The 14,084-nt window shown below is 45.4% G+C and overlaps 1 protein-coding gene across 1 annotated transcript in view; it reads right to left on the minus strand.

Moving 5' to 3' along the window:
* The window catches only part of KMT2B (lysine methyltransferase 2B), an 81,007-nt gene extending 71,590 nt beyond the window's left edge, over positions 1-9,417 (minus strand). The window contains 1 exon segment of the mRNA XM_087727497.1: positions 9,087-9,417. Coding sequence (XP_087583623.1) covers positions 9,087-9,416 — 330 coding nt within the window. The 5' untranslated portion in view covers position 9,417.
* Between the last annotated feature and the right edge of the window lie 4,667 nt (positions 9,418-14,084).

The raw sequence follows: 14,084 nt of genomic DNA on the forward strand, positions 1-14,084 counted from the left end.
CTATATCTTTCAGAGATCCTGGAGCACCGGGGAACTGCCAGAGGACTGGAAAAGAGCTGATGTAGTTCCCATCTTCAAAAAAGGAAAAGAAATAGATCCAGGAAACTATAGACCTGACTTCAACACCAGGAAAGATTCTGGAAAAGATAATCAAGCAATGAATTAGTGAACATCTAGGAGTAAACAAAGTAATACCCCAAAGCCAACATGGGTTTGTCAAAAACAGATCATGCCAGACTAATCTTATTGCATTCTTTGACAAAGTGACAAAATTAGTGGACCAGAGGAATGCCGTCGATATAGTTTATTTGGACTTCAGTAAGGCATTTGACAAAGTAGACCATAACCTACTACTAGATAAAGTAGAAGAATGTGGATTAGACAGCATCACCAACAGATGGATTCGTAACTGGCTGACCAACCAAACTCAACGTGTAGTCCTCAATGGAACTGCATCTACATGGAGGGAAGTATGCAGTGGAGTACCCCAAGGCTCTGTTTTAGGCCAAGTACTCTTCAACATCTTCATCAATGATTTGGATGAGGGAATACATGGGAAACTCATCAAATTTGCAAATGACACCAAGCCGGCAGGAATAGCCAACACTCCAGAAGGCAGGCTTAAGATAGAGAAGGATCTTGACAAACTTGAACATTGGGCACTATCTAATAAAATGAAATTCAATGGTGAAAAGAGCAAGGTTCTACATTTAGGCAAGAAAAATGAAATGCACAGGTACAGTACAGGTGGTACCTTGCTCAACAGTAGTAACTGTGAGAGGGATCTTGGAGTCCTAGTGGACAACCATTTAAATATGAGACAGCAGTGTGCAGCAGCTGCCAACACAGTTCTAGGCTACATAAACAGAGGGATAGAATCAAGATCACGTGAAGTGTTAATACCACTTTATAATCCCTTGGTAAGGCCACACTTGCAATTCAGTTTTGGTCACCACGATGTAGAAAAGATGTGGAGACACTAGAAAGAGTGCAGAGAAGAACAACCAAGATGATTAGGGGACTGGAGACTAAAACACATGAAGAACGGTTGCAGGAACTGGGTATGTCTAGTTTAGTGAAAAGAAGGACTAGGGGAGACATGATAGCAGTGTTCCAATATCTCAGGGGTTGCCACAAAGAAAAGGGAGTCAAACTACTCTCCAAGGCACCTGAGGGTAGAACAAGGAGCAATGGGTGGAAACTAATCAAGGAGAGAAGCAACTTAGAACTGAGGAGAAATTTCCTGACAGTTAGAACAACTAATCAATGGAACAGCTTGCCCCTAGAAGTTGTGAATGCCCTAACACTGGAAGACTTTAAGATGATGTTGGATAGCCATTTGTCTGAAACGGTATAGGGTTTCCTGCCTAGGCAGGGGGTTGGACTAGAAGACCTCCAAGGTCCCTTCCAACTCTGCTATTGTATTGTATTGTATAGTATAAGACAGGTGGGTTGGCTCCAGGATGGATTTGATTGAAATCGATGTAAATCACGATTTAAATCACTAGTAAAAAAAGCTTGATTTCAATCAACTTGATTCAAATTATAATTTTTAAACAGCAGCTGTCATCTCTGTCCCGCAGCGGCTCCTCCTCTGTCCAGCTGTTGACTCACTGACAGTCCCAATATTGCAGAATATACAGCCTCACGCTATATAACTAAGCTCCATTCATGCTGGACAAACTAAATGATTAGTGTATCTTAAATAGAAAACTATCTTTGGATAGATTTTTTACTCTAAAAGCATTTTATTAAAATAAATTTGATTTAAAAAATCTATTTAAATTTTAAAAAATCCAATTTTTAAACTTATTTTTTAAATCATCGATTTTTTATCCACCCTGGTTGGCTCAGTCCTTGGAGCAATTTCAGCTGACAAAAAGCTCTTTAAAAGGAATCAACGAACTTCTCTATAGTCAGATGATTATGGATGGGGGAGGGGAGGGAGAAATACAACTTTATTTTATTTTATATATTTAAATTCATTCTTCAGAGAAGGGTTTGCAGGAACTTGCGGTTTTCACCAGGCTCTCAAAGAAGCCGCCCCTGGAACAAAAAGAAGCCCATTTCTACCAGAATGTTCATAGATAGTACATGTTTCAGTGCACCAATTAATTGCGCAAATGCATGGCTGACACCCCAGCTTCCAACTAATCCACCTTGAAACCCTGATACACCACAAAGAGGGATATAGTGCAAGAATGTTATTCATTCACTCTTGCATACAGGCCTGAGCTGACAAAGGCTGCTGAATGTCTCAACCCATTCATGGTTCTGTACTTTTATGCATCTTGGAAATGGGGGGGAAAAATAAGCTCAAGAAAATGCCAAGGCAAATGGAGTTCATCCATGCTGACCAGAATTAATGCTACTGTATAGGCCAGTGATGGCTAACCTTTTCATCGCTGCGTGCCGAAAGCACACCCACAATGCAATGCGTGCGTGACACACACACCCCACCCGCCCTGTCTCCCGTGCATGCGTGGCAAAGCATGCACGGCTTCCTGCACCAACTTGGAAGCCAAAACGGGGTACGGGGACGCTGCCCGAGGCCCCACAATGCAATGCGAGCACCTCCCGTTCGTGCGCCCCACCCCCATGCATGCACACACACATCCCCCGCGTGTGCTCCTTCCCCCCCCCACTCATGCGTGGCAGAGACCCGAAGACCAGCTGGTCGGTGGGAGGCACACAGACATGCACGGTGGAGCTGGGCTGAGGCTGGCGTGCCCATAGAGAGGGCTCTGTGTGCCACCTGTGGCACATATGCCATAGGTCAGCCATCATGGGTATAGGCTAATGAATGGATTACAGACAATCCGTTCTTTGGCACGAAAAATTAAGAGGGAAAAATTTCCTTTCTGTTCCTTAACTTCTGCCTAGCAATCAAAGCTCCTAGCTGCAAACCACAGGAAATTCAACACTCAAAGGAAGATTATTACTGAAACAGCCTTCAAACTCATATGCACAAAGGTTTCTGAAGCCAGTCATAAGAAGAACTGATAGCAAGCACATTCTCTTCCTGAAATACTGATATTACACATACTGGATAATATCAATTCTGAGAGCCGAAGTCCAACTCATTTTCGAGTTCCACAGTTGACTCGGCCTCTGCTTACAACCACAACTGAGCCCAACGTTTCCATTGCTGACCAAGACAATTGTTTTGTCTCGTTTTATGACATCTCTTGCCACAGTCGTTAAGTGAATCGCTACAGTTGTTAAAAGTGAATCGCTACAGTTGTTCAGTTAGCAACGTGCTGACTGAAGGTCGCAAAAGGGGATCACATGATCCCAGGACACGGCAACCATCCTAAGTACATGCCAGTTGCCAAGCACCTGAGTTTCGATCTGTTGAGCATGGGGAGGTTGCAACGGCTGTTGAGAAAACCAGTCATAAGTCACTTTTTTCCACTCCGGTTTGAACAGTCACGAAACAACGGTTGTGAGTTGAGAATTACAAGTGTGACTAAACATGTTGGGCAAATTTTATTTCAATCAACGTTTGCTAGACTGAGGTAGCCATTCACCTGGATGTCAGAGGACAGTAAATGATTCTCCCCAAGCAACCAGCACATAAAACGTTATTAGCTGAAACGAATGTGAGTTGGGATACCTTTGCTTGGGGGTTCTTCCCCTGCAAGCATGCATAGATGAGATGCAGCAATAAATTGTGTGTTTGTGTGTGTGTACACGTACACACACACACTTTGCCTTTGCTATAACTGTAGATACATACACACACCAAGTATAATTTATGATGTTTCCAACAATTTAAATATGGGTGTGTGTACATTATACATATTTCATCCTGCAAAAATTCTACAGTTCCAGCAAAGGCGAAAGTTCTAAGAGACAAAGAAGCATGAAGTGAAATGTATATAAAAGAGACCAGGTGAGTCTCTTTTATATCCAAGCAATGAGAGCCCGAGAGAGACTCTCATCCATGCTGGATGGATTAAAATTATTGCCTGGAAGTTCATTTGGTTTGAGTCTTGTTCAACCGTCACTACTAGCACATCCTACAACTGTTCTTATTCCCGTGTTCTGCAAAATAAGGAAAGCTCTTTATGAGAGATACCCTTTGCCACCCGTACGTAACTGCCCTGAGGAAATAGAAAATGCGGGTGGACTACCTCTGGGTCCTGACACATTCCGCAGAACAGATGCTCATGCATTTCCAGGAGAAGCGGGATGGTACAAGCAAGTTGCTTGGAGGTTCCGTTGCTGCTACCAGTAGTACTATATCACCAGCAGCATATTTCATGAAGAGCTAGGAGGTTACACCTTAATGGATATGTTTTGAGGTGGCATGGGGAGAGAAATAAAGATCTTAGTAATAAAGAAAAGAATTAAGAAGAGCTGAGGTGGCGCAGTGGTTAGAGTGCAGTACTGCAGGCCACTTCAGCTGACTGCTATCTGCAGTTCAGCAGTTCAAATCTCACCGGCTCAAGGTTGACTCAGCCTTCCATCCTTCCGAGGTGGGTGAAATGAGGACCCAGACTGTGGGGGCAATATGCTAACTCTGTAAACCGCTTAAAGAGGGCTTAAAGCCCTATGAAGTGGTATATAAGTCTAACTGCTATTGCTATTAATAGTTGCCAGCTATTCTTCTGGTTTCCAGAGTGCACATGGAGGCCGGCGAATTGGTCTCCGAGGGTGCCAGAGCGCTGGAAAACGGCCTCAAAATGGCCTGAAAAACAATCTGAAAACAGTCCGAAAAACGGTCAAAACACAGACATGTGCGTGCCGGCCAGCTGGTCTTCGGGTTTCTGGTGTGCACACGCATACACATGCATGTGCGTTGTGGTTTGGGCACTTGGTTCACCACCACTGATATAGGTTCTCTACAGGTAGTCCTTGACTTACGACCACAATTGAGCCCAAGATTTCTGCTGCTAAGCGAGACCGTTAAGTGAATTTTGTTACATTTTACAACCTTTCCTGCAAAAGTTGTTAAGTGAGTCACTTCAGTTGCTAAATTAGTAACACGGATGTCAAGCAATTCTGGCTTCCCCATTGACTTTGCTTGTCAGAAAGTCACAGTAGGGGATCACGTGACACACACTGCAACCGTCATAAATGTGAGTCAAGTTGCCAAGCATCTGAATGTTGATCACATGACCATGGGGAGAATACAATGGTCATAAGGGTGAAAAATGACTGTAACTCACTTTTTTCAGTACCACTGTAGCCTCAAACAGTCACTAAATGAACTGTTGTATGTTGAGGACTGTAGCCCAAACACTATGACTCTTCCTTACTAGCTCTGCAAGCTTTCAAACTTGCTTTCTGTTTAATCTGCCCATTGCAATGAATTCCGAGGTGTATTCTATGATCCATGTCATTCACACAGGATGCCTTCAAGCCATTTTTGAGGGTTTTAATTCTGGAGGGGACAACATTTTGATAGTTGGGAACTATAATCAGAATTTATTTATTTTTTTAAAAAGATGCAATGAATGGCATGACGATAAAGCACAAGGTCAGAGCTAAGAGGTTTTTTTTTTTTTTTTTTAAGTTGATATAGATTTTTCCCCCCTTTCCTGGTTTTAAACTTGTTAGGGATACTTAAGGATATGGAGTGTCCATGCAGTTCCTATATTGCAGGGGTCTCCAACCTTAGCAACATTAAGCCTGGTGGATTTCACCCTCCAGCAAGCTGGGTGGGGAATTCTGGGAGTTGAAGTCTGCCAGAACTAAAGTTGTAAGGTTGGAGACCCCTGCTATATCACAAGGGGCGCGGATCTGGAGTTATGAAAAGGCTATAGTTTGGGGACATATAGTAAAATATATTTCCCAGGGATTAGAATTTTATCTTAGAATGTATTGAATCAGGTGGCATGAAATGCATAATTGTCAGGCAATTGGTTGTAATGGAAAATGTAACTTGTAAGGAAAATGTATATACCATTATTAATGAAGGCCTGCTTGGTCTGTAGCGCAAAAACTGCATAGATGAACAGAGACAAAGAACAATGGAATCTTTCAGTTCCCAAGTTCTACATACAGTACTTGTTTACACTAAGCAAGGATGGTAAGAGCCATTGGCAAGGAAAGGACAAACTAAAAAAAAAAAGCGAGGGAGAAATTAATAGAAAAGGAAAAAGTAGAGAAACACTTTTCTTCCTATTGAAATAGTGAATTTGTTGAAGCGACACACAAGATTCGTGACTATTCAGAAAAATATACTTGTTTGCACAATTATAGCTGTGGAATGTACTAAACACTAGATATTGTGAACAGTTATCAATTGGAGCATAAAGGGCACTATGGCACCAACAGAAGATTGGCTGCAAATTATCACAAATTCTGATAGGTGCATATTAGACTCCAAAATCAAAGATCATGCAGTTCTTTAAAAAAAAAAAAACTAGCACCCTTGCATTCTGTTTGCAAGCTTTTCATATCCATTGGGTTGGCTGCTGTATTATGCCCAGCAGCAAACCAGATACATCTTATAGCCCCTTTCTTCTGCGAGGCAGAAACTTACGTTCAAATTCACCACAACTGAGATAAATTTTCATCAGTTTTGATGGGGAATACAAAGCCTTGTAGTCTCTTCTGCCTACCTCACATGATCAACCTAAAATGTCACTTCACAAACCCAAGCTCTCTTCTGTGCTGTCAACAAGATGTCAAGTACGAAGGAATAAGAATAGGGCTTAAGGGCCCAACCCTCACAGCCTTTCTCATGCAAGCTAAGTGATGTCACTAAGGACCAGGCCAACCGTCAAGTTACACCCAAATGACAGAGTCAAAGGAGGAAGAAAAACCTTCATGACAACATCACCCTCACAAGAGCTCTGACTAGGCATCTGCTTTGCTTTGCCATGTTAGGCCTGCCCTGAGACCACTGTCTGTCCTAAGACGTAAAGCATTCCACCTTAGGAAGCAGTGATCCATTACAAACAATTCTCAAATCTTTTTATTGGTGGCCTTGTTTCAAAAGCCACATAGACTTTCTGTTAGGATTGATGCCCTTACGAGTCTTCTACAGTGTTTTTCAACCTTGGCAACTTGAAGATGTCCGGACTTCAACTCCCAGAATTCCCCAGCCAGCGAATGCTGGCTGGGGAATTCTGGGAGCTGAAGTCCGGACATCTTCAAGTTGCCAAGGTTGAAAAACACTGTTCTAGAAGACTAGGTGCTTGATGTCGCCCGACTTTTGAAACCTGGTCAGGAATCATCCATCATTTTCCAATCAGCAACAGCAAACTGCCCCAAATACAAAAATAGCTTGTAAAGGCCTATTTGATGTGTTGCTTCCAAGGGGGGAAAAGATAAGTTGTAAATATTCAGGGCCAATGCCAATCAAGACGAAGTAGGGGAAACTGCATACTGTATATCGACTGGATGACTGCAGTCTGTAAGTGGGACTCATGATAGAAAGCTCTTCCCTATCAATAATCTCTGCCAGGGGAAAGGATATCTCTTCACCTAAAGCTAACCTCAGCTTCGGCTACATGTTTTTTTCTCCATGTCGTTCTGGATTAAGATGATGGAAATGAAATTCATACCCAAGGAGCTGCCACAAATATATGAAAGTCAAGCCACCGTCCAGCCTGTTCCTGGCACTTCCTAGACATTTCCAGTTTCCTGGATGTTCCCAAGTAACTTTTTGAAGTTCCTGGAAGCAAGCAAGGGCTTTCTTCAGAGAAACCTCCAGCCCCTGCAGGAATCAAGGGATCCCCTTAGAATCCTGCAATTCCCTTAGAATCCTGCAAGGATTTGCCAAGCTGTTTTGTAAGAAGCTGTAGGGAAGGACCTCTCCGGTTAAGTTGCTTCCTCCAAGGATCAGGATACAGGAGGATGGAGGAGGAAGCCTCAGCGGCAGGTGACTGTTCAAAGAGTTAACTCTGGAGGATCCAGGAAGAAACAAAGGCAGCATATGTCTGAACCGCACCACACCCCCCAACTAACCAGAAACAGGCCCTCCTCCCTCTCTCCCAAAGAGCCACCTTCCTATTAAAAGAGCACCTTAGGAGCAAAAAGGGAGAACAGCTGCCTCTGCAAACAACAAGGGCTGGAAGCAAACCCCTCCTCCACGGTTTTCCCTCCAAGGAGGACAGCATCTGTTCACCATGGCTACCCCATCACACCTGAACTAGTTGCACACTGCCATGCCAAAGGGGGCACAAAGGGAGGAGCAGGGCTTGGTTAAGCAACCTGGGCCACCCGTTCCAGGATTGCTTCCTGGCAGCTCAGCTGCAATTCCCAGAGCTGGGTTTTCCTTGGAAAGCGCCCCTGGGGAGGGGGGGCTATCAAAACCCATTTCGGAAGCATTTAAAGCAGCCAGCAGAAGTCACTTCTGGAGCCCCTGGGGGAAGCAAGCAGCGCCAATCAGCTGGAAACTCACCCACCCACGGGCCTCCTCTTCCTCCTTCTCTTCTTCCTCCTCCTCTTCCACTTCCACCTCCTCCTCTTCCACTTCCACCACCTCTTCCACTTCCACCTCCTCCACTTCCACCTCCTCTTCCACTCTGCCCTCTCCCTCCTCCTCCTCCTCTTCCACTCTCTCCTCTCCCTTCTCCTCCTCCTCCTCTTCCACTCTCTCCTCTCCCTCCTCCTCCTCCTCCTCCTCTTCCACTCTCTCCTCTCCCTCCTCCTCCTCTTCCACTCTCTCCTCTCCCTCCTCCTCCTCCTCTTCCACTCTCTCCTCTCCCTCCTCCTCCTCCCCAAGGCCGCTCCTCTGAGCCAAAAAGCCGCCGCAATCCACGTGCAGGAGACGCGGGCCCGGCTCAGAACCGGCTCCGTCCCTCCCCCACCCCACCCACCCCCGAGATCCAGGAAGGGAAAGGCTGCCACGACACTCCCTGCCCGGACGCCGGGATGGCGAGCAGCCGTCGGCCCCGCGGGAACCTCCCCCGCCCAGCCGAGCACCGGTTGGAGACGCCCGATTTTCGGGGGGGGGGCAGGAGAGAGCCGGGGGGGGAGGGTGTTTAAAGAGACAGAAAGGTCAACCCGCCGCGTGGACGGGCCGCTGCGCCTGGCTGGGAAGGGAGCGGGCTCGCTGGCGCCAAGGGCCGCCCTCCTTGTCAAAAAGGGCCGCGCCGCCTCTGCCACCGCCGCCGCGGGAATCTCACCGGCTCGTCCTCGCTGCTGTCCCCCAGCAGAGTCTGCAGGCGGCGCCAGCTCCGGCTGAGGCCCAGCAGGCTCCCCAGGGTGGTGTCGGCCGCCGTCGTTCCCGCCGCCGCCGCCGCGGCCCGCTCGCCCTCTCCGGAGGCGGCCCAGAGCAGCAGCTGCGGCGCCAGCAGCGAGACCCGCGCGCGGCTGCCGGCCCCGGCTCCCCGCGCGCGGCACCCGCCGGGCCGTCCCGGAAAGCGGCCCCGCGGCACCGAGGCCCAGGACGACGAGGCGGAGGAGGAGCCCCCTCCGCCTCCTCCCGCCGCCGCAGCAGCCGCCGCCGCCGCCATCTTTAAACACTGAGAGGAGTCTGAGGGGGCCGGGCCACCACAATAACAATCCTCCACCAGCGCCTCCAGCCCGCGGCGCGAGGCAGCCTGGGAGTGCGAGTCCCGCGCCGGGCAGCTGTGCCCTGAGAGAAAGAGGAGGGGGCGAGACTCCGGGACCGCCGTTCCCGTCGGGCGCCGCGGGCCGGAAACGCCCTTCTGACGTGGGAGGCGGATTGTGGGAGAAAGAGTCCTGGCGTTGGCTTGGCCCTCTGCAGTCCGGCTGAGGCGGCGAAAGAGGGAAAACTCGGTTTCCCGTCGGGCACCGCGGCCGCCTTCCAGCCCGATCGGCCCTTCAAGGCATGGGGAACGATTGAGACGGGCGTAATGGTCGCTTGCCTAGGCGAGGGGGGGGGAGGGGACAGGGAAGTCAGAGGATCTTGCTGGAATGTCTGTAGAAAGAAAAAAATTCGGATTCCGCCTGTGCTTTACGACGCGGAGTACTATTGCCCTCCCCATGAACTGTGGCCAGAGAAGTCTTTTACAACAGCCTTAAATTAGGAAGGGAATCTCCTTTGCGCCTCAGCCTGAGAAGCAGCTATAAGAACTACAGGTCCCAGGATGCAGTGCGAGGCCGGAGTCCCGTTTCCGCTGAATGCTGGGAATTGCAGTCTGCGACGCGGGCCCTCTGCTGGGGCCGTGCCATCTGTGCCATCCCGGAAGAAGCTATAAAAAAGGGTTTTTCCCTTTGTGATAAGCTGCCTGCACGAATGAGTTTGCAAGTTACTCAGCCGTGTAAAAGGGTCCCACGTGCTGGGGTCAAGTCTCGCCCCTCCACTCCTCCGTTTGATAGGGGTCAGTTTGAGGTAGAGCGTTTAACAAGAAGTCCCAACCAGCTGTTTGCTTCAAAGTTGTCAAAGTTGAAGAATGAATGAATGAAGACCACGTATCCATCCACAGAGGTCCCCAAACTTGGCAACTTTTAAGACTTGTGGACATTCTGGGAGTTGAAGTCCACAAATCTTGGTTTTGATACCTCTGATCTGGTATCAAATATCATTTCCTAACTAGGCAAATAATGAATTGGGGCATTTCTATGTTATTTGCTCCAAAGAAAAGAGGGAGGGTGATGGATACGACTGACTTCCTAGCCAGTGAAGGGAGTTTCCCATTGCAAAGCTTGTGGCTATGAGCAAAATAGCGAGAATTATCCTGCACCTAAAAAAGAGCCAGGCATTCGGACAAAATCAAATATCAACAAACGCTCCAAATATTTTTGAGAGCAAGAAGAAAAGCATGTGATCAACATAGAGTTCAAGATGAAAGTTTTATTATCCAGACTGGCTGTCATTAGGTTAAAGAAGACTGCTTCCCGCCACCTTATTTAAACTTTTGTCAACCTTTTGGCCAGGGATTGCTACTCAACAGTTACATTGTGGTCCTTTTTATCAAGAATCACATTGTTGCCTATAATCTATGCACATAAAACCAGTTCTGGTTCAATCCTGCCTTCTCTAAGTCTTATTTTGCTTCTTCTGAATGGAAATTGTTTCTTGTTCCTAATCAGTTAATGTTCATTGCAACTAATCCAAATAATTTGCGCACATCTGCACACATGCAACTGTGTACAGTAAAAGTTACTGCCAAGTAAAACTATAATGACTGTAACATTTCAAAGAAAATCCCTCAAAGCAGTGAAACAGTTAACATTTATATTTCATTTTATTAAAAAATTGATATTTGATTTTTTTTAACAGAGCATTACATCCAAGAAATAATAAATGTTAAGCAACCCTGCCCTGGGGAAATACAGGTTTACTTAATAAAATTACCCGTATTTTTCAGAGTATAAGACCCTCCGAAGTATAAGACAGACCTAGATTTTGGGGAGGAAAACAAGGGGAAAATATCTGCCGCTGTCTCTCAGCAATTTGCCTCCTTGCAACAAACAGTACAGACAATATACATTGTTTGTAGTGTTATATTTCAGACTACACTTGTACAGATGCTGTTAAAATTGATGTGCTTTCTGGAACTATAGTTATTCTCTGCTATTTAAAAGAATAGCACTTTTTAAAACAATAGCACGGGCCTCTTCAGATCAAGCATTTATTTTTAAAAATAAAAGTTGTCTAGAATAATAATAAAGCATTCTTTAAAAAATAAGTCTAATAATTTGAACATTCTATAGGCATTTATAGTTGTTGACTTACCTCCTTGCCGCAAACAGCCTGATTAGCACAAGGGGAAAAAAATCTGCCAGCGATTTGCCTCGTGGATTTAGATTTAGATTTAAAGTTTATTTATATGCCACCCTTTTCCCTGGGGGGACAAACAGCGTTTCACTTTCCATTTCTCTGATCATCAGCTGTTACAGGCTGCAGGGATTTCTATAGTCTGTTGAAGCCTCTCAAGTCCTGTTTGCTACAAAGAGGTAAATTGCTGGGAAACAGAGGCCAAAGGGTTGGGGCCGGTGGGTGGGGTATATATAACACGCACCCAAATTTTCACCCTCTTTTATGGGGGAAAAGGTGTGTCTTATACAAGATGTGTCTTATACTCCGAAACAAATACAGTAATACTTTTTGAGATCAAGTCTGGAAAACTTTCAGTGAAATACATTTTCCAGCGTCAAACATTTTCCACATCAGACATCTGGCACTTTCAAAATTGTATGATGTTTGTTGGTTCAGGTGATTACTTTAAAAAAAATTGAGGAGTGGTGATTTTGATGTAACCAAAATACATGTGCTATATATTGAGTTGAATATACTAAATGCAATCATATTCTTTTCATAAGGAGGTACTCCAATACCATTTTTGGGGTTGGGATGAGAGAATGTAGTCCAGAAGTAACACTTTTTTTTCCTTAATCCATGTTTCTCAACCTTAGCAAGTTTAAGATGTGTTGAACTTCAGTTCCCAGAATTCCCTAGTCACTGAACATTTCTTATCATTAGTTTAAGAAAACAGAAGGAGGATATTGATTAGGAATGAATGAGCTCTGAAGGACTGATTTGGCAGGAGGCTGGACTAAATGATCTCAAAAACCCCCAGTAATACGTATAATTTTTCACAAGGAATGAACATACTGGCAATTCGTTTTAAGCAGCAACCGTCTCACTGGAACGCCCAATCTATTAAGGAGCCTCAATACTATGTGAATTTAAGAAGTGGCTGTAATCTTGGGTTTGAGACATTTGGGATTAGAAACTTCACTCTTTTAATAAGGATTAGTGCCAGAGAAGAGGGAGGGGGGAAAAACAGTCACTCTGCAGCGGCCACAAGATCTCACGCTACAAGTTTGCAATTTAGTATTTCAACAGAATTACTTAGTGATTAGTATTACACCATTTCAGACAAATAGTTGTTCAATTTCTTCTTTATCTCTTACCTACCTCTCTTACCTATCGTATTTTTCGGAGTATAAGACACTCCGAAGTATAAGACGTACCTAGCTTTTGGGGAGGAAACAAGGGGAAAATGTCTACCTCAGCCTCCCAGCAATTTTCCTCCTTGCAACAAACAGCAAACCGTACAGACAATATACACTGCTTGTAGTGTTATATTTCAGACTATACTTGTACAGATACTGTTAAAATTGATGTGCTTTCTGGGAATATAGTTATTTTCTGCTATTTAAAAGAATAGCACTTTTTAAAACAACAGACGGGGCCTCTTCAGATCAATCATTTATTTTAAAATAAAATTTGTTAAGTTGTCTAGAATAATAATAAAGCCGTCTTTAAAAAATAAGTCTAATAATTTGAACATTCTATAGGCATTTATAGCTGTTAACTTACCTCCTTGCCGCAAACAGCCTGATTAGCACAAGGGGGGAAAAATCTGCCTCCCAGCAATTTGCCTTGTGGGACAAACAGCATCTCACTTTCCATTTCTCTGATCATCAGCTGTTACAGGCTGCAGGGATTTCTATAGTCTGTTGAAGCCTCTCAAGCCCTGTTTGCTGCAAAGAGGTAAATTGCTGGGAAACAGAAGCCAAAGAGTTGGGACGGGTGGGTGGGTAGGGCTACATTCAGTGTATAAGAGGCACTCACATATTCACTCTCTTTTGGGGTGGGAAAGGTGCGTCTTATACTCTGAAAAAATACATCTCTCTTCCCACTAATGACTGTTCCATGTATCTTTAAACTTGATATTGTTTTGTTTCCTAGTATAATTTGATTCCTTATTTGCAATCCATGACTTTCACTAAGGGTTGTATCTTATGATTCTTGATGAATGTATTTTATATTTATGTACACTGAGAGCTTATGCACCAAAGACAAATTCCTTGTATGTCCAATCACACTTGGCCAATAAAGAATTCAGTTCTGTCCAAAACCTCAAATGTTGATGTTTTCTATTTAGTCCTGTCCGACTCTTGGAAAGCAGCTTTCAAATATACTTGTTTTCTCCAATGAATTCCCTCAAGCGACATGGCTAAAATAAGAAGGGGGGGAGGCTAGGTTAGGCAAATGAAGGCCCACGGCCCACCAAGCCAAGGAAATTGTTGTTCCCCCACCCAAGAGGCTGAGAGGGCCGACACAGCAAAAACGGGCGAGCGGGGCGCTTGGGAAATCCAGCAGGCCCCGGAGGAAGAGGGCTCCGTCCGTCCGCTACTAGAGAGGGCCTGGCCTGACGGGAGGCTGCCGGCCAAACCAGCGCGCGCTCCACCCCGCGGTTCCAAAG

The sequence above is a fragment of the Thamnophis sirtalis genome, unplaced genomic scaffold (genome assembly GCF_051295495.1).
Source record: "Thamnophis sirtalis isolate CommonGarterSnake01/CBP01778 unplaced genomic scaffold, rThaSir2_p1.2 scaffold_13, whole genome shotgun sequence".
In the NCBI taxonomy this organism is placed as follows: Eukaryota; Metazoa; Chordata; class Lepidosauria; order Squamata; family Natricidae; genus Thamnophis; species Thamnophis sirtalis.